This window comes from Myotis brandtii, unplaced genomic scaffold, assembly GCF_000412655.1.
Source record: "Myotis brandtii unplaced genomic scaffold, ASM41265v1 scaffold888, whole genome shotgun sequence".
Taxonomy (NCBI): domain Eukaryota; kingdom Metazoa; phylum Chordata; class Mammalia; order Chiroptera; family Vespertilionidae; genus Myotis; species Myotis brandtii.
The window spans coordinates 199,017-218,631 of NW_005371636.1; the positions used below are offsets into that span (position 1 = coordinate 199,017).

A 19,615-nucleotide genomic window follows, 5' to 3' on the forward strand; every position below is an offset into this window, starting at 1 on the left:
GGGGGGGGGGAGGGGGCGGGGAGGGATGGAGGGGGAGAGAGAAATAGCAAGAAATAATGTGATCCATTACTTAGTATGTGAGAAGGTGCTGAGTGTTGGGAAATAAACTCAGATTGTGTGAGGGAGGCTGGGACTGTGGGGCAGGCACTTTCCATTTCAAATAGTGAGGTTGGGCCCTGGCCGGTGTGGCTCAGTGGATAAGACCATCGGCCTGCAGACTGAAGGGTCCCAGGTTCGATTCAGATCAAGGGGACATGCCTGGGTTGCAGGCTCGATCCCCAGTGCGGGGCGTGCAGGAGGCAGCCGATCCATGATTCTCGCTCATCATGGATGCTTGTATCTCTCTCTCTCCCTTCCTCTCTGAAATCAATAAAAATAAATAAAACATTAAAAAATGCGAAAATGCATCCTCGTGCTGCTATTCTTGCGGCTGCAGGGTCTCCATCGCCCGCCTGGGTCACATTACACGTTTACTCCTTTTTCAGGTCGTGAAATATGTGTCGGACGCAGTTGCCGCCTCGCCTCGCCTCCGTTCACACGGCAGATGTGTTCTCACACCCCCGCACGGCGCGATCTCCAGCTCCACTAATGCATGTGCTGATCTCGGCTATAAATTACGTACCGTACATAACCAACTATGTGTTTCTTTAAAAAAAAAAAAAAAGATGAATAGGAAGGTGTGGAGATTTATCAGAATTTATTGTTATGTTAAAAGCTTTCTAAAATCTCCCCCAAATCTCCAGCGAACATAAAAGGGGCACGTTTGGCTTCTGACCCGTCTCTCTGATCCAGGATCTTATTCAAGTCGGAGAAAGTGGGTCAGAGCACAAAACATAAAGGCTCTGGATCTCAGGGAATTCCCACTCTGCACAGCACGTCCTCATGCGACGACTCCAGGTTTAACATTACGGACACCACGCCCGGCCGGTGTGGCTCAGTGGTTGAGCACCAACCTATGAACCAGGAGGTCAGGGTTCGATTCCCGGTCAGGGCACAGGCCTGGGTTGGGGGCTCGATCCCCAGTGTGGGGCGTGCAGGAGGCAGCCGATCTGTGATTCTCTCTCATCATGGATGCTTCTCTCTCTCTCTCCCCCTCTCCCTTCCTCTCTGAAATCCATAAAAATATATTTAAAAAGTAAAAAAGGGCAAGAAACCAACACAGGTGCGAGGCTGCTGAGGGACCCCAGGTAAGAGGCCTGGAAAGAAAGGCTCGAGCCTCAGGAGGCGGCGGCTAAAGAAAGATGGAGCTGTCAGGGCTGGGGCTTAGGAAGCGGTTTCTGGGACGCCTTCCAAGTGCATTATCTAAAGAGGAGCCGATCCAAATGGAACCGCTATCACTGCCCACGTTCTGTTTATTTCACGGTATCGGGGAATGTTCGCGCCGGAAGGTATCTCAGACCCGGTGGCACTGCAGGCTGACTCATGTTACAGGGGCCCCAGGAGGTTAAGGAGTGGACAGTCAAGAAAAACACAGCCCACGACTGGCGAATCTAGAAACGTTCAAAACCAGGGTTTTTTTCCTTTTTTTACAAAAAAAAAACATTTGCTGAAACTGGTTTGGCTCAGTGGATGGAGCGTCGGCCTGCGGACTGAAGGGTCCCAGGTTCGATTCTGGTCAAGGGCATGTACCTTGGTTGCGGGCACATCGCCAGTGGGGGGTGTGCAGGAGGCAGCTGGTCGATGTTTCTCTCTCATCGATGTTTCTCTCTATCCCTCTCCCTTCCTCTCTGTAAAAAATCAATAAAATATATTTTTTTAAAAATATTTTATGGAATATATTTATATTCAGAAAGTTTCTCCATTTGTATGTGCTCATTCGAGTCTTTTGCACAACTAGATTGGATATGATTCTTTACTGACACATAGAAGTTTGTTTTTTTATATTCTAGATTCTAAATTCTTGGATGGTTCACATGTATTGCAAATATGGTGTCTTTTTTTTTTAATATATATTTTATTGATTTTTTACAGAGAGGAAGGGAGGGGGATAGAGACTGGGGATGTGCCCGCAACCAAGGTACATGCCCTTGACCAGATTCGAACCGGGGACCCTTGAGTCCATAGGCCGACGCTCTATCCACTGAGCCAAACTGGTTAGGGCAAATATGGTGTCTTTTAATGGCCAAAAGTTTTTTATTTCAATGGACTCAAAGGAGTTAGCTATTCGTTTATGTCTTAGGAAACGTGTTTCTATCTTCAAAGTAGTGAACATGTCAGTTTGGCCCAGCCGGTGTGGCTCAGTGGTTAAAAATTTCCTAACTTAATTTTTACAACATCCTGTTATACATCATTATTAATAACGAACTACAACATTTGCTAATGACTGATGACTATCATCGTGTTGCATTCATTTCCCTTACGCGCCTTACGCGCAGGCGCACCATTTCTCTCCACTAATACCAGCAGCGAATATTTTAGCAGTCGATTATGTGCTTTTTGTAACTATATAAAAGAAAAACTTATTGCGTCGGACGGAACTTGCTCTAATGATACGACTCTAGTCGTGGAGTTCTGATGGTCAGGGGGAAGGAGTCAGTTAGATCAAGCATGTCAAACTCGCGGCCTGCAGGCGGCATACGGCCCACAATGAATATTTTTGCAGCCCATCCAATATAACGGTATGCAAGAAACGTTTTAATAAAAATTTCCTAACTTAATTTTTACATCCTGTTATACATCATTATTAATAACGAGCTACAACATTTGCTAATGACTGATGACTATCATCGTGTTGCATTCATTTCCCTTATGCGCCTTACGCGCAGGCACACAATTTCTCTCCACTAATATTCGCAGCGAATATTTTAGCAGCCGATGGCCACGTCATTCTGTCATTCGTCTTGGACTGACTTGTTTGGCGTGCGAAACAGGAAATATTTCGCTTTCGAAGAACGAGAAAAATAGGTTTATTTGCGTGACGCCTATTCATTTGTGTAGTTATTCAGTATCCGGTAAGTCAATGTTCAAGAACAAATATTCATTTTTACTAGAATGTTCTATTACTTTATGTTAGCGATGACTCACTTACTTCAGCCCTTTGTATTCAGCACGTCTCTACCGAAATAAACCCACGTTTCTATGAACGTGGAAGCTTTTGTGTGTTTTTTGCGGCCCACGTACACTGACACCTTGTTGATTTGGCCCGCGTTAGCCTTTGCGTTTGACATGCTTGAGTGCGATCTTCTACCCGCCCACTCCATCCTTGACCCCCACAGAATGTGACCTTCACAACTGACTTTGGACACAGACAGGTGGCACGGTCTCACCTTGACAGATAAAGACACCAAAGGGCACTAATCCTCCACGGAGGGGGCCCACCCTCACCTGCTTGAACAGCTGCAGGTTCACGGCCGTCTCCAGGAACTGCTTCATCGGGCTGGAGCGGTGCCTCACAAAGCTCTCCTCACAGAAGGTGACCGGCTCCCCCTGGAGGGAGAGAGGAGGTCAGGGTGTCCGTAGGCGGGAAACCGGACAACCAGGGGGTCCGGGCTGCCTGTCGCTACTTGAGCCAACTCAGCACAGACAGGGCTGAATCCTCCACAGATGAGCGTTCATTCCAATAAAGCCGGCAGCGTGGGAGAGCCGCCGTCGGAAATGGTTAGGGGCAAACACAGACTATTGGGGACTAGCTACGACCTCACTGCCCAACAACAGAGCCCCCCCCCAGCCCGCATGGCCGTTCCCCATGCCTGTGATCCCTGCGTCCCCGTCATCTTTGTCCTCCTACCCTACAGAGGCAGCTGGCTATGGGGGGCTGCAGAGCAGATTTTTGTGGGTGACCTGCTGCTGTGGAGGTCAGGGTTCGATTCCCGGTCAGGGCACATGCCTGGGTTGTGGGCTCGATCCCCAGTAGGGAGTGTGCAGGAGGCAGCGATTCATGATTCTCTCTCATCATTGATGTTTCTATCTCTCTCTCCCTCTCCCTTCCTCTCTGAAATCAATAAAAATATATATTTTTAAAAAAGCAGCCCTAGCCTGTTTGGCTCAGTGGATAGAACGTCGGCCTGAGGACTGAAGGATCCCAGGTTCGATTCCGGTCAAGGGCATGTCCCTTGGTTTCGGACACATCCCTAGTAGGGAGTGTGCAGGAGGCAGCTGATCGATGTTTCTCTCTATCGATGTTTCTAACTCTCTATCCCTCTCCCTTCCACTCTGAAAAAAATCAATAAAATAAAAAATAATAATAAAAAAAAGCAAATGCAAATTGAAATCGCGACGCAAGGCAGGCTCACGGGTTTGTATCTCAGCGCGTCTCGGTAGCATCCGAACAGAGCGGCCTGCGCCCTGAGGAAGGCCCGGGCCACCCCGTCCCCCGTGGCCGTGGACTGCTTCTTCAGCTTCGTCTTCAGGGCCGAGACCTGCGGGACAGAGAGGAGCCGTTACATCAGCGGTTCTCAACCTCCTGGCCCTTTAAATACAGTTCCTCATGTTGTGACCCAACCATAAAATTATTTTCGTGGCTGCTTCATCACTGTCATGTTGCTACTGTGATGAATCGTCATGTAAATATCTGATATGCAGAATGGTCTTAGGCGACCCCTGTGAAAGGGTCGTTCGACCGCCAAAGGGGTTGCGACCCACAGGTTGAGAACCGCTGCGTTACATGAACACCTCGGGAACTGGTCCGGGGAGGCTCGGGCCCCATCAGTAGGCAGGCTGACCCCGGCGCCTGCGGGTCTCCCACCCCCACCCACCAGCTCGGCCTCCTCCCCGCAGCTTCTCCCCAGAACGGCGGGAGCGCCTGCTGGCCCGTTAATTGAGGGAAAGCTGGGACCCAGAGTCACGGGCTGATGCACACGGCTCCGTGCGCTCCCTTCTCCTGTCTCCCGAGGCCTCTTGACATCAACGAGCTTTAATTGTTTTACAGGAAACTGCTCGGGAGCCACTTCTGTGCCCATTTTTTTAGCCATTACAACAGGTGTCTACCCGTCTTGAGAGGTGTCTACCCTCCATTTCTGCCCTAAAAGGCTCCTGGTTCCAGGCCCTCTGGGATCCCTTCCCATTGAATCTTATTTTTGGAAGCCTCGCCTACATATGGGATTTTCGGATCCCCCCGACCCACCCGCCAGCTCGGCCTCCTCCCCGCAGCTTCTCCCCTGAACGCGGGAGCGCCTGCTGGCCCGTTAATTGAGGGAAAGCTGGGACCCAGAGTCAGGTGCTGATGCACACGGCTCCGTGCGCTCCCTTCTCGCGTCTCCTGAGGCCTCTTGACATCAACGAGCTTTAATTGTTTTACAGGAAACTGCTCAGGAGCCGCTTCTGTGCCCATTTTTTTAGCCATTACAACAGGTGTCTACCCGTCTGGAGAGGTGTCTACCCTCCATTTCTGCCCTAAAAAGCTCCTGGTTCCAGGTCCTCCGGGATCCCTTCCCATTGAATCTTATTTTTGGAAGCCTCGCCTACATATGGGATTTTCGGATCCCTTGCTGAATAGTTCTGAGCATCTATAATAATCAAAGCGCCATATGCTAATTAGACCAGACGTCCTTCCGGGCATCCTTCCTTCCGGACAAAGCCGCAGCGGGGCGAGGGCCGCGGCAGAATTTCGTGCATCGGGCCTCTAGTTATGACATAAGAAAGGGGAATGAAGGTAAAGTTATTGAGAACCTACGGTGAGTAGAGAACTGTGTTGTGCAAATGGTATACCCGGTCTCGTTTAAATATGTTTTTATTGATGTCAGAGAGGAAGGGAGAGGGAGAGAGGGAGAGGGAGAGAGAGAGAGAGAGAGAGAGAGAGGGAGGGAGAAACATCAACAATGAGAGAGCATCATGGATCGGCTGCCTCCTGCACGCCCCACACTGGGGATCGAGCAGGCGGCAACCGGGGCTCGTGCCCTGACCTGGAATCGAACTGTGACCTCCTGGTTCCTAGGTCGATGCTCAACCACTGAGCCACACCGGCCAGGCAAGAAGGAATATTTTTATTTCCTGACACAAGCGGTCCTGACTCCTCTTGTCGATGTCGGTTGTCACAGAAGGGTCAACCTAATTAACAACTCAACTTTGAATAATGCTAATGAGAGAGGAACACAGCATCCGAGGAAAGACCAGCTCTACAGGTGACAAACCTTCACAGGAGTGACATTTTCCAGGGAAAAGTCACGGTGACTCTGATCTGATCAAAGGGAGGGACCCCCACTGGGTCCAATTATACCCACAGTTTGGAGTAAATGATTGAGTCTGGATATTCATCATCTAGGCAGCAAGGCCTGTGTCGTGTGGGTTGCCTCCCAATAGCTGATCTTTCCCATTTCTACCCAAGCCCCCGAGATGCAGATGAAAGTTGTGTTTTTTTTTTAAGGAATCTGCCTTTTATTTCACGTGTGAATTTGAACAGGGTGGAGATGGGACGTGATTAACATTTTATTTTACTTGTTTAAAATATACTTGTATTGATTTCGGCGGGGAAGGAAGAGGGAGAGGGAGAGAGAAACATCCATGATGAGAGAGAATCATGGACCGGCTGCCTCCTGCACGCCCCACACTGTGGATCCAGCCCCCAACCCAGGCGTGTGCCCTGATCAGGGAATCGAACCCTGACCTCCAGGTTCATAGATCGATGCTCAACCACTGAGCTACGCCGGCCGGGCATCACTGCTTAATTTGTGCTGATTTAGTCTGGGCTTCACCTAGAAATTTCAGGGGCCTCCTTGTACTGTTAGACACAATGAGGATTTTAGCAGAACTGAACTGTGGCAAACCTGGGACGAATGGAATATTCTCTGGGGCCCTTTTTTTTTTCTTGATGACAACGTAACCTATTAAACCTTCATGTTGGATTAGAGGAAAGAGCCAAAGACTTCACCAAGTCTGTTGACTATCTTTAGCTGGGAGAGTGCCGTTTGTTTATCTACTTAACGTTTTTTTTTAAAAAAGCTCATTTAAAACATTCTATGAAAAAGCCCATTCTTTCCCAAACTTATTCCCACATTAATTAACTCACTCGAATGCAACTATCTAAACAATTTATTTAAAGTCAGCGTTGTTGTTGTTGTTGTTCCTAGATCTTTAGTCTTTTCATGGTTTTTGGTGACTGAGAACAATTCTTGCCTTTCTTTTTTTTAAATATTTTTTTTATTGATTTCAGAGAGGAAGGAAGAGGGAGAGAGAGATAGAAACATCCATGATGAGAGAGAATCATGGACCGGCTGCCTCCTGCACGCCCCCTATTGGGGACCAGGCTCGAAACCTGGACATGTGCCCTTGACCGGGAATCGAACCGGTTCAGAGGTCAATGCACTGAGCCACACCGGCTAGGGTGCCTTTTCTTTGTATCACAATAAAAACATCAACCTGTTCCTTCAGGGGCAGCCGAGAGCCTCGAGGGGAGATGCCCGGGATTTTAAACGACTCATTGTATGTCAAGGCCTCTTCAGTGCTTCCGTACGACAGGCACTTCACACACACGTACCGTCCTCCTGTACAGAACGCACCGTGGTTCCAGCGAACTGCACGAGGACTCTTACACGTACCTATTTTCTACACACCCTCCTTATACGACACAGGAAATCATTTTCCAATAGGGCTACAGGCCAGATGAGAATGAGTGGTTCCGACAGTGCAGAAAATCCGGATGTACATCCAATAGGCCATCGTGACGTTTCCGTAACAAGATTGGAAAGGAGAGAAGCTTGGATATGGAATCTTAGAAGCGTTAACTCATGGCCCGGGGAGTCACGGTTATGGGAGAGGGACCGCGGTCTTCCGTGTGGGGCATGCATCCGAGGGTCAAAACCCGTATCACCTAAAGCTCTAAAAACACCATTAATAGCACATTCTCTGCGCCTTCATCTTCAAAACAGGAGACCTGACCTGTCTCAGAGTATATTATTATTATTATTATTATTATTATTATTATTATTGGTATTAACATTCCCATTTGATAATAGAAGATGGTTGGGCACAGATAAAATACAGGATATTTTGATTTACTGAGTTAAAATGAAAGACAGGGGCCCTGACCGGTTTGGCTCAGTGGATAGAGTGTCGGTCTGCGGACTGAAGGGTCCCGGGTTCAATTCTGGTCAAGGGCATGTACCCTGGTTGCAGGCACATCCCCAGTAGGGAGTGTGCAGGAGGCAGCTGATCGATGTTTCTCTCTCATCGATGTTTCTAACTCTCTATCCCTCTCCCTCTCCCTTCCTCTCTGTAAAAAATTAATAAAATACAAAATCGACACATAAAAAAAAAAATGAAAGACAGGGAAGCAATATAGGTCCAAATTCACCTGCCTAGTAATGGACTTTCCGACGCACGTAACTGTCAGATGCCCACTCTAACCTGCTTTCAGGTACAAGAGCGAGCTGACCGTGGTTTTATCTTAACAGTCCCCTGGAGACGGATTTCCTGCATCTCGTCCTGATTCTAATTCGCTTCATTTCCCAGCAGGCGGGTCGCCCTATTTATTTCTGAAATAATAACCACGGTTCAAGGTACCTGTCCAAGTGTCAATGACGATAAAAATTAAAACGCGCAGTAATAGCTTAGAAACACAGTATTTTAAGTGAGTGTGTAATTGACACGAAATGTGTGTTGATATTTGGAATTGGGGGGGGGGGGCAGGGGAGGTGTCTCCATAGTGCATTTTCTTAAACTAAAGTGACCTCATTTGAGATTTCACATGTTCTGTTTAATCAAACTGGTTCTTCTCCCACCCCTGGCTTCAGAACATAACACAGTAACACGAACTTCAACTGGTATTGTTTCTAGCCCTAACATGGCCTTTTTTTTTATTTCCAAACACTCAAACTACATCTGTTTGAAAGTCTCCATATTTGGCACAGCCAATAAAAAAATAAAATCACACACAAAAATTAAAAAAAAAACTAAAACTAAAATCACAATGCCCTCACAGGCCAACATGGCGACAGCCTCTCTGAATGGACCCCCAGCTTTTAAAAGCGACCCCGCGTAATAATCCGTATCGTTAAAATCACTCCCAATCCAACCTGCGCTCCGTTGGCTTTGAGCGCCCCAAATCTGTAGTGAAATGATGAAATCGAAAAACAAGTGTTCGTGTCAGAAGACAGAACGGGAGTTTCTCCCCCAGCCCCACCCCCCACCCCCTTAAGGGACACAAAGGGTCGCTGGACGCCTGGCCCTGATTTATTTCTCCAATTTTGAATTCCTTGAGTAACGGAACTGCTACTGGCAGGGTCGTATTTCTCACAGTCCATAAATCTCCAATATTATGTGTGAATATTGGAATGAAGCCATTAAGAAGATTACAGCGTGCGACGCAGCAGAGGGTCCCCGGGAAAAAAGACGGGTAATTCAGGACAACTGTGACCACTGACCCGGGGCCAGCGCGGCCACTGGGCAGGCGGGCACCTAATCGGGAGCACATGGGCCCGGGGCCTTCCGGACCCGGAGCGCAATTTAAGGGCCCGCTGCACGGTTTTAAAAGGCCCCCGTTGAACTATCAGTTAATTTATTAAACAGCCAAACAAGGCCAGTAGTCCTATGTTTCAGGCTTCGGGTCTAGTTTACGAGCTCCCCATCACACACAGAAGTCAGGATGGTTTTTGACATCACTGAAAACACGGACAGTGACAGGACATAGGGCTTGAGACTTGATCCTGTCATCCTGAAAGCGGAGGATGCAGCTAACTGGGCGAGAGATGGTTAAGCAGTCGTCTGAAATGATTTTAAGACAATGAGTAGGACTTCAAACATCGCAGGCTCGCGGTCTTAGCCCTAGCGCTACCTGGGAGCTATTTCAATTTCTTCTTTCTTCATATTTGTAAGTCCCTGGCCCTTAGCTTCACACACACACACACACACACACACACACACACACATATTTCTGTCTACACCACCTCGCAATGGCCTTCTTAGCAATATTTTTCACTGTTCCACTTATGCCTAGTTAACTGTGGCTATAAGATGGTCTCTCGTGTCCTTGTACACTGTGTGAATATTGGTTAACTCCTCGTATTTAACTCGATGTTTTCATATCAAGCTAATTCTCCTAGGGAAGTACTACTTCTTTACTTAAAAAAGAATCACCCATCAAAACAATTACCGTTAAAGATTCTTTTCCTCAAAGAAAGAATGAGGCATTGTTACAGTGACTAAAAATTTTATTATGACACACACACACACAAAAACGCATTGATTTCTTTCTCATTTTTCTTCCTCTTCCTCCTCCTTTTTTTTTTTAAATAAACAATCCTTTCTCCTTAGAGTATTAAGAGCAGGGAATACATGCACATAAGGAAGACATTCTTAAAAGTTGGGGCTTTGTTTTTGTAATTATTTCTCTATCCAGTGAAGGATACTTTGATGGCTTTCCAAATGAATAACTCTAATCATTTCTAGCAGCTTCTGCAAAATTTTTATAATGAGGCAATCTAGTCATAATGAGCTCAAAACATAATAAAATTCTGCACTGAGAGGGGTGCGGATTTGTTCGTACGTAGCCTTAATGGTAAGATAAAGAGGTTCGATTTCATTTGCTTCAAGGTCAGCAAGCATTCGAGGTTATTTATTTATACCCATAAATAACCTGATTTGGACTTAAAAATATCCTATTTTCCTATCACTAGCCATAAACACAATCAGGTTAAGTTTCACTGTATTCTTTTGAGTACGACGTTTTTTAAATTCCATTTTTCAAACTCCCTAATCCTGACTTCAAAATACTTGCCATATTACAGGGGGAAAAAAATATATTCTGGAGGTTTTGTTTATTCTCCAATTTTAATACCTCCGAAGAGAATGAATTTTAAAAAAAAGAGGGGGAGGGAGCAGTATTTTTTTTAACCTAGGACTGTGTTATAAAGATATTTTTCAACCACCACTCAGAAACAATCCCAACCTGCATTTTTTTGGCCCTGTCATCAGAAATACCAAAGCCATAAAATGTACTTTTGGAGGCTATTTAACATGGAATACAGAATCTACCCTGTTATAAGCTGTAGACACACACGTGTGCGTACACACACACACACACACACACACACACACACCCTTTGCGAGATCAAAGACCAGGAGAGAGCCGGCACTTAATTCATCAGCCTTCCCCGACCAGAGACAGTTTTCGTCATTTCAAAAGGCTCAGATGTCTTTTATGACAAGCCGGGCCTGCAGTTTAATTTACAAAACAGAATCCCAAGCCAGCGAAGTCTCGGCGAGGCCCGGGCCCGGGCCGCACGGCGTGGGTTTCCCTCCCCGCCGCCCCCAGCAGGCCCGGGAAGATGAAACACGCAAACCGAAATAATTTAGGGAAAACAAATAAATGTTTCAGGAACGTCGAGGGGGATCAAAGGCAGCATTTGCTGACCCCGCCGGTCCCCGCATTTCTGATGAGATTGACCGGGGCCATCGGATCATTAATTAAAAGGAGCGGCGCTGGCAGGTGGCGGGGACGCGCTGCCGGTAATTGGCTCCCTTCTCTTTCCTTCAAAAACTCTCTCTCTCTCGTTCTTTGGCAAGACATGCCACCAGGCAGACAGAAATGCCTACTTTGTAAGATAATGATGAGGATGAGAGGGAGAGGCGCCCGTTTCAAGAAACGCTGCCTAATGAAGGCGCCCGGCTTTTTAATTATGGTCCTGCGTCTCCCCAGCGGCCAAGGAGGGAAACAGGACACGCAGACCCGCACGGATGCCTCGCACACGCGCGGCCCCTTGATCTCCGAGTTTATGAAAGTGGGGGGACTCGCTCCCGGGAACTCGGGGCGCAGGAGAAGCCATGGATGTACGGATCCATGGGCACCACCAAGGGCCCTCCCGGACTCACCACATCACTGGGGAGGTTGTCCAAGTCGTGAAACGGGGACTCCAAAGTGTTCGTGTCCACGTTTAACATCACCACGTCCTCCAGCGATTTGTTCTTCACTCTCTGTTGAAAACACACGGTGATCAATGAGACAGCTCAGTGCATCGTCCCTCCAGAATCTGCCGAGCTTGGAAATGTAGGGAAAAGTATCTGAAGGCATGAGTCTGGGGCAGTGGTCGGCAAACTCATTAGTCAACAGAGCCAAATATCAACAGTACAAAGATTGAAATTTCTTTTGAGAGCCAAATTTTTTAAACTTAAACTATATAGGTAGGTACATTGTTATTCACTTAATTAGGGTCCTCCTAAGGCTTAGGAAGGGCCACACCCAAGGGGCCAAAGAGCCGCATGTGGCTCGTGAGCCACAGTTTGCTGACCACGGGTCTAGGGGGAAGAATTAAGGGAAAGTCCTGCGTCATAAAAAGAATGCAAACAACTTTGCTTTATGAGGAAAAATAGCTCCAATCTGACCATTCAAAAAGGTTGGGTTGAAAATGCTTAACTAGAATGTTTGCTCATCTCAACATACTGATGCAGTTTGGAGACAATGACCATGATTTAGCTGCCAAAGATATCTCACGACGAAGACGTACAAAGTGGGCATGGTTATGTTGAACTGTGAAAAGTTATCTTCTTTCAATTTGGTCAACTGGATTTCGGTCTTTGATACAGGAACGTGGGTCCGGTCCTATACCTATTTTTTTTTTAGCATAAATCATAATGTAGGTCTAAGATAAGCCAACCGAAGTTTATAGCAGTCAATGTTTTCTCTATATTTCCATTTCGATTTGGTATAAGTTTATGATGACGACAAAGTCAAATAAAAAAAAAAGACAGAGAGGGAAGTAATATGGAAGTCATTCTTAGTATTTATCCCATGAATTTCAACATAAAAGATCAGATTTCATAGCCTATCAAATTAACCAGTTGACTTATTTATTTGTTTGACAGCTTAGTCAATTGGCCAAATTATCTCAATATGTATACAAATAATAGTGAATTAGAATTTCATCAAATTTTTCATCCTTAAAGAAAGAAAATATTTACAGTTTATGTTTCCTATTTAATTTAATATGTATACTTAAATCATATAATTCTATCGGTCTTTAATAAGTGATAGCACCTAATCTTATTCCCTAATGCAAATAAGGTGTTCATTAATAAAATTTATCCACCAACTCAGAACTCCATAATTGTATAGGTCAACTAGCAATAGGTCAATTAACTTCAGCATCATATTTTTAAAGTGACATTCTAGAATAATAGCCATTTTTGAGAATTATGAAATACTTTAAATTTGAAATTGGCCAGACCAATTATTTTGTTTTAAAGTTGGGCAGGACTAAAATTTCTCTGATTCATTTAGAATTTCAAATCTCTGCGTATTAGATAGAATTTTAAATTTGCTAGCAAAATGGTCGTCTTTAGTACAGAATTCTCCTGTGTGAAGAAAGCCTTAATGTCCATGTGGAATATGGACTTGCAGGGCAACACATGATTCTAAAAATCTATCTTGTAAAAGACATAATAAATCTAAAGTAAGACTCAGAACATGGCCATTTCTAAGAAATTAACAGAGAATCACTTAGAATAGCGATACTATGACAAAAACATTTATAAATACACTCATTTCCTTTCCTTTCCATGTGTACACATTTCTGTAAAGAAGTTTACATTCATAAATATGTAGTTATCTACAAATGATAGCGTAACTACAAAATAACCTGTTTTATAAGCAAAAATATATTTATATGAGTGGCATTTTTGAGGGAAAACTATGTCATAATTTTGATTTCCATCTTCAATTCTAAGTTGTCCTTTTCACAGAAACTGCCAAGTTAATCCACAAACCTGATACGTTTTTTTAAAAGAATGAAAACAGCCTAAAATAATGACTATGTGACCCCAAAATGTTTTGTGATGACACCAACAATAAACTCTGAATAAAGGAAGTCAGTGTTAATATGAAAAGTAGTCTTTTTTTGCAGTTGTTAGTTTTAAAAGGTCCGACAAAAGCTGGATGTTAAATTTTGTTCACCCAAAAAGGATGGGAAATGTATTTATTTTAAGAAATCAACACATTCAGAGCCCCTAAAATAAAAGCAATTTTATATTTTTAAAAATATACTATAATTTAAATATCTTTTTCTAAAGTTGGAGTCATGTGAGGATTTTACCTATGTTTTCCCTCCAAACCAGGCTTCAGCTATTGTTTCTTCTAAATAGAAGTGGCGAGTCATACTGCCTATAAAATGGTTCCACTTTCATATTCCTTATATCATAAAATTCATGCTTGTTTAGATGGAAAAAGAATAAGGAAATACAAAAAGATGATTTTTCCTTTTACTTCAAAAATAAGAAAATGAGCCCGGCTGGGGTGTGGCTCGGTGGTTGAGCATCAGCCCAACAAAGGAACCAAAGAGTCACGGTTCGATTGCCGGTCAGGGCACATGCCTGGGTTATGGACTCCATCCCCAGTGGGGGGCGTGCAGGAGGCAGCCAATCCATGATTCCCCCTCATCATTGATGCTTCTCTCTCTCTCTCTCTCTCTCACTCTCTCTCTCTCGATGCTTCTCCTCTCTCTCTCTCTCACTCTCTCTCTCTCTCTCTCTCTCTCTCTCCCTGTCCCTTCTTTTCTGAAATCAATAAAAATATAATAAAAATAAAAATAGAGCACAAGGTGTTGAAGGTGGTCAGCCTGCCTCCCATCCTCGCGAGAGGACGCTTCCGGGCAATGAGGCTAGAGTGGATGGACAGGAGCATCGATGCTGGAAGATGCCACCAAGGCTGCAGCCCCCTGGGCTTGTGCAACAGGGTAAGCATGTTCTACAGAATCCTCTGTGCGCTCACACGGTCCACATGACCCTCCCATTGGCGGCCTCGACTCATTTATTCCTAATCGCTTACAGGCCTTAGCCAGCCTTGGGTTCATCCCTCAAGTCTAATTTTTCAGGCAGAACAAAATGTCCTTATCCTTTATTTTGGAAAGAGAGCTCCACTGTCAAAAGAGACTGCTAGCCATCTTTTATACCCAGGATTGCATAAAAAGAATTAAAAGGGAGATTTAAAAGGTCATTCATTTCATGGCTTTGAACGACTATGTTTACAAGTCTTGAACTGCCTTGACTGAAAGAGAATAAGAGAATATGTGATTCTTCCTTAAAAAAAAATCCGTTGTAACTGCAGCCAATTAAGATGCGAAAAATTACTCCCTTCAGCCTCACCTAGAAAACATGTAAGTAGATATACCTACGTTTTAATTATAATGACATTTATATAAAATTTAAAAATTTGGTGAAAAAAATCTGCCAATAATGACACGGTAAGAATGGAATTGGAGCTTGCGTATCATCTCGTAATAGATTAAGGAGAAAGTTACTAAACGGTGCCCAACTAGTATAAAACATACCTACCGTTCCTGTTGTACTGTCTCACTCACGATGAAACCAAATAATGGTTCATTAAGAACTAAAAGTTTTCCAGATTTAAAACTAACCATGTGATTTCTACCATATGTAACCTATTTTCATGGGTTTCCTGCCATTGAAGGTGCTCATTTCGTATAAAAATTAAAATGATGTTACTTCAATGTTACCTTTTTAAAAATGGCCAAGTGAGTATGATATTAAACTAGTCACTGCTCTGTACTAGTCAACTGATATTCTTCCAAAGCACAACTGTGTTAACTATGATTTTTATCAATGAATTGATCACTATCGTCTGACGGATACTCACCTCTATGAGGCTAGAGTGTACTCCAATCAGGTATGGCATCGGAGCGCTGAATTTAAAAAACGGTACATTCATAGTTGATTAAAACTGAAACAACATACGCAGTTCTGCATGCTTAAACTATTACTTAAACGCACAGTGCTAACGTAGCATAGTCTAGGTATGTTAAATTATTTTCTATATACAATTCAAATTGAAAGTTAAGGTTGATTTATATAAAAAAATCACAAAATCATTTCTAAGTAAATCGAGAAGCGGAATACCTTAAAAAAACTTTACCGATTAAGAATATTAGGGTCGAGGTCATAACCTGAGTTGAATCTTTTCCATATACTTCATGTCAAATATATCACAAATAATCATCAAATGTATTCATATTTCTTTTGTACTTCTTGTTATCCAATTAGATCCTCAGTCCTATGATTTTCTTAATATATCATTTTTTCACCCCTACATCAGCAACATTTTTTGAGTCAGTCAGTACCAAATACTTATGGAGCCCTACTATGCACCGGGCAAAGTTCTTCCTCACTGCCATCATCCTATTTCTGTCCTGTCCTTCCACTCGTGTGCCCTTGTCTTTTCATTCAAATATCATCCTTTCCTTTTTATCCCACATTTATATTTATTAATAGAATAATTTTAACAAATTAGAAAATATGCAAATAAGTTTAAGAATAATATTATATTAAACTAATTAAAATATGGAAAGCCCACCAGGTGCCCTGGTCCAGGGCCTTGGGTCCGACAAGTAAACAATATGGACCGAATATACTCCCCTGGGGGTCATATGGAAAGCCCACCAGGTGCCCTGGTCTAGGGCCTTGGGTCCGACAGTAAACAATATGGACCGAATATACTCCCCTGGGGGTCTCATACTCTAGCGGAGAATAGAGTCATTCAATAATTTTTGTAGCACATACCATCAGACGCACCACTAACTCAAAAACAGTTCTCACGAAACAGAAGAAGGAAATTATTCAACTTGACATTGCAAAATTAAAATTCTACTTGACAAGAAACCATGAGAATGGGCAGATGTCTACAAAGGTGACAGGAAATACCCAAATACACAGCTACTTAAAAATAAAACACTTTTCAATATGTTCGTACTGACTTCAGAGAGAGGAAGGGAGAGGGAGAGAGAGACAGAAACATCCATGATGAGAGAGAAGCATGGATCGGCTGCCTCCTGCACGCCCCACACTGGGGACTAAACCGGTGACCTCTTGGTTTATGGGTCAATGCTCAACCACTGAGCTCGCGAAATCTGCCCCTTTTGGGGGAAGAAGACATCGCCTTCAAAGGTGAACCAGCCATAGGTGAACGAGGAAGAACAACTATCATTTTATTGGTGCTGGAGTTGCCCCGCCTCCCGGGTGTGTAAGGACTCACACAGGCGAAGCCCTTCCGCCAACATCACAGACTCGCCCGGGTTCGAGACCTCTCTGTTGAGACGTGACATGCGCCCCTTGTGTACCGAACTGTTAACCTGCTAACCGACCACAGGGGGTCGTTCAGTAGATCGCTAGAACTAAGTCACCTTGCAGAACTGATGCCCGTGGACTAGCAACTCCCAGCCCTGGCCGGTTTGGCTCAGTGGATGGAGCACCGGCCCTAGACTGAAGGGTCCTGGGTTCGATTCCAGTCAAGGGCAAGTACTTGGGTTGGGCATGTGCGGGAGGCAACCAATGGATGTGTCTCATCGATGTGTCTCTCTCTCTGTCTCTCCCCCTCCCTTTCACTCTCTCTAAAACTGAATGGGAAAATATCCTTGGGTGAGAATGAACAACAAAAACAAACAGAAACTCCCCATTTTCTCCTCATACTGGGAGATGGAGGGGAAGAGGCAGATGGTGTCACATGACCCTAGGAGCCCCTCCCCATCCGGGTAGGCCAGTGGTCGGCAAACTGCGGCTCGCGAGCCACATGTGGCTCTTTGGCCCCTTGAGTGTGGCTCTTCCACAAAATACCGACTTCTGCACTTGGGCCACAAAGTTTCAATCGAACTGTACGTGCGCGCCCACACGTGGTATTTTGTGGAAGAGCCACACTCAAGGGGCCAAAGAGCCGCATGTGGCTCGTGAGCCGCAGTTTGCCGACCACTGGGGTAGGCCATGGGGACCTCTTCCTCCTATGTGACTCCTAGGTGTCCCCATCCATGTCCCCTTTATACACCTCTGACATTCACCTCGCAGAATTACAGTGTTACACTGTGCCCTGCGTGTGTGTGCATGTGCGTGTGTGCGTGCATGTGTGTGTGTGTGCGTGCGTGTGCACATTGGTGTGAATTCCTTCCCATCTGGGAACCCCGCAAGGGCAGACGTTAAGTCTTATTCCTGACATGACAGACGCACGGCTTGGCAAACAGGTGCTCGCTACACGGTGGACGTACAAATGGACGAGGGAGTGAATGGAGGCGCCAGCACCCTGGGGAGCCTTTACCGGCGGACCCCGAGGCGAGGTTCCCCCACGGGCACGGGGTGGCAGCCCGGCCCTCACAGCCTACGCCATCAGAGACACCCAGTGCGAAAGCAAAGGCCCTTCCAGGCGCGAGGAGGGCCCTGGGGTTGGGAGGGTGGGCGCATACACCCCACCGCTCTCGCTTCCTGCTGCTATTTCTGAAGTGGCATCTAAACCATGGACTGGCAGGCGTGGCCTCTGACATCCGTCTCCCTTCCGCATGCCCACCAGTCTGACTAGAACCGTCCGCAAGGACACAGAGAGGGAAGTCACGCTCCCCAGAAAGTAGCTGGGTCCGTAGAATTCTCTGACATGGAAGACAGCTCACATCTTCGAGGGCTGGACCTCAATACACGGCTATGTCCTCCTGCCCCACCCCCTGAGCCCATCCTCGTGGCCTGGACGCTCAGAAGTGTTGGTCATCTCCCCTGCACCCCCCACCCAGGGCCAGGGGACAGTCTGGCGTGAGAACTTGTCCCAGAGGCTCCTGAAGGGGCTGGAACCCAGTCAGAAAACTCCAGAGACGAAGCCAGGAAACAAGCTCCCTCCGTTACCATGGAAACAGCAGGAAGAAGGACTGGGGGGCTGGCTTAGCGAAGACTGGGATGGCCCCCCAGGAAAGCACTGCTTGGCCCCTTCTTAAAAGCATGTTCCACACTTGTTGCTAATCCCCAAAGCAGGATCCGGCGCGTCTGGGCACGTATGTGCACATCAAGCTTCCCGTGGCTCAGTGGGTGAGTGTCAACCTAGGAACCAGGAGGTCAGGGTTCGATTCCCGGCCAAGGGCACAGGCCAGAGGTGCCAGCTCGATCCCCAGTAAGGGTGTACAGGAGGCAGCCGATCCACAATTCTCTCTCATCATGGATGTTTCTATCTCTCTCTCCCTCTCTGAAATCATATTTAAAGGAAGATGAGGAGGAGGAGGAGGAGGAGGAGGAGAATAGGGAGAATAAGAAGGAGGAGAAGGAGAAGGAGAAGGAGAAGGAGAAGGAGAAGAAGGAGGAGAGGAAGGAGAGGAAGAAGGAAAAGAAGAGGAAGAGGAAGAGGAACTGGGCTTTCTCCCACGTGACCCCGGGTCCGGGAGCCGCCGGGAGCCGGCGGGGGCGCTCACCAGCAGTAGTCCAGCAGGTGCGGCGGCAGCACGGGGATGTAGATGTGCTGCCAGAACATGGGGTAGAGCAGCGCGGCCGATCCGTGCAGGCAGGCAGTCAACTGCGAGATGGAAAGGGACACACAGTGAGGAGCAGGCTCCCTACAAACACAACACCATCCCCCCCGCCCCTGTTCCCCAAGACGATCATAACACATCCCAACTGCTCTTGTGACCTCCACCCTATGACCTCTACCAATTCCACACACAACACGCCTTCCATTTCGGAAGCGCCCCTCCCTGAAAACACACAGCCTGTCAGCAGCTTAGGAGGTTCTTGGGGGTCTCAGGGAGACATGTGTCTGAAAATACAGTGTTTGGGGGTCAACACGAAGCCCATGGACACAAAGATCAGGTGGGCGCCGTAGGGGAAACGGTGGGACCCGACGGCTGGGCATGGCTGGGACTCGTGCTCCGCGATGAGACGTGGAGGGAGGGGGGGGAGGCTCCGGAGGGAGATCGTTAGGGCAAATTGCCAAAGCGTGAAA

At 46.2% G+C, this 19,615-nt stretch overlaps 1 protein-coding gene across 1 annotated transcript in view; it reads right to left on the bottom strand.

The window, feature by feature from the left end:
- Positions 1 to 19,615, bottom strand: part of DENND1B (DENN/MADD domain containing 1B) — a 97,385-nt gene that overhangs the window by 21,403 nt on the left and 56,367 nt on the right. Inside the window, exons 11-15 of the mRNA XM_014532352.1 lie at positions 19,089 to 19,189; positions 15,518 to 15,563; positions 11,743 to 11,844; positions 4,233 to 4,358; positions 3,325 to 3,426 (exon numbers count right to left, since the gene is read on the bottom strand). Coding sequence (XP_014387838.1) covers positions 3,325 to 3,426; positions 4,233 to 4,358; positions 11,743 to 11,844; positions 15,518 to 15,563; positions 19,089 to 19,189 — 477 coding nt within the window. The remainder of the gene's footprint in view (positions 1 to 3,324; positions 3,427 to 4,232; positions 4,359 to 11,742; positions 11,845 to 15,517; positions 15,564 to 19,088; positions 19,190 to 19,615) is intronic.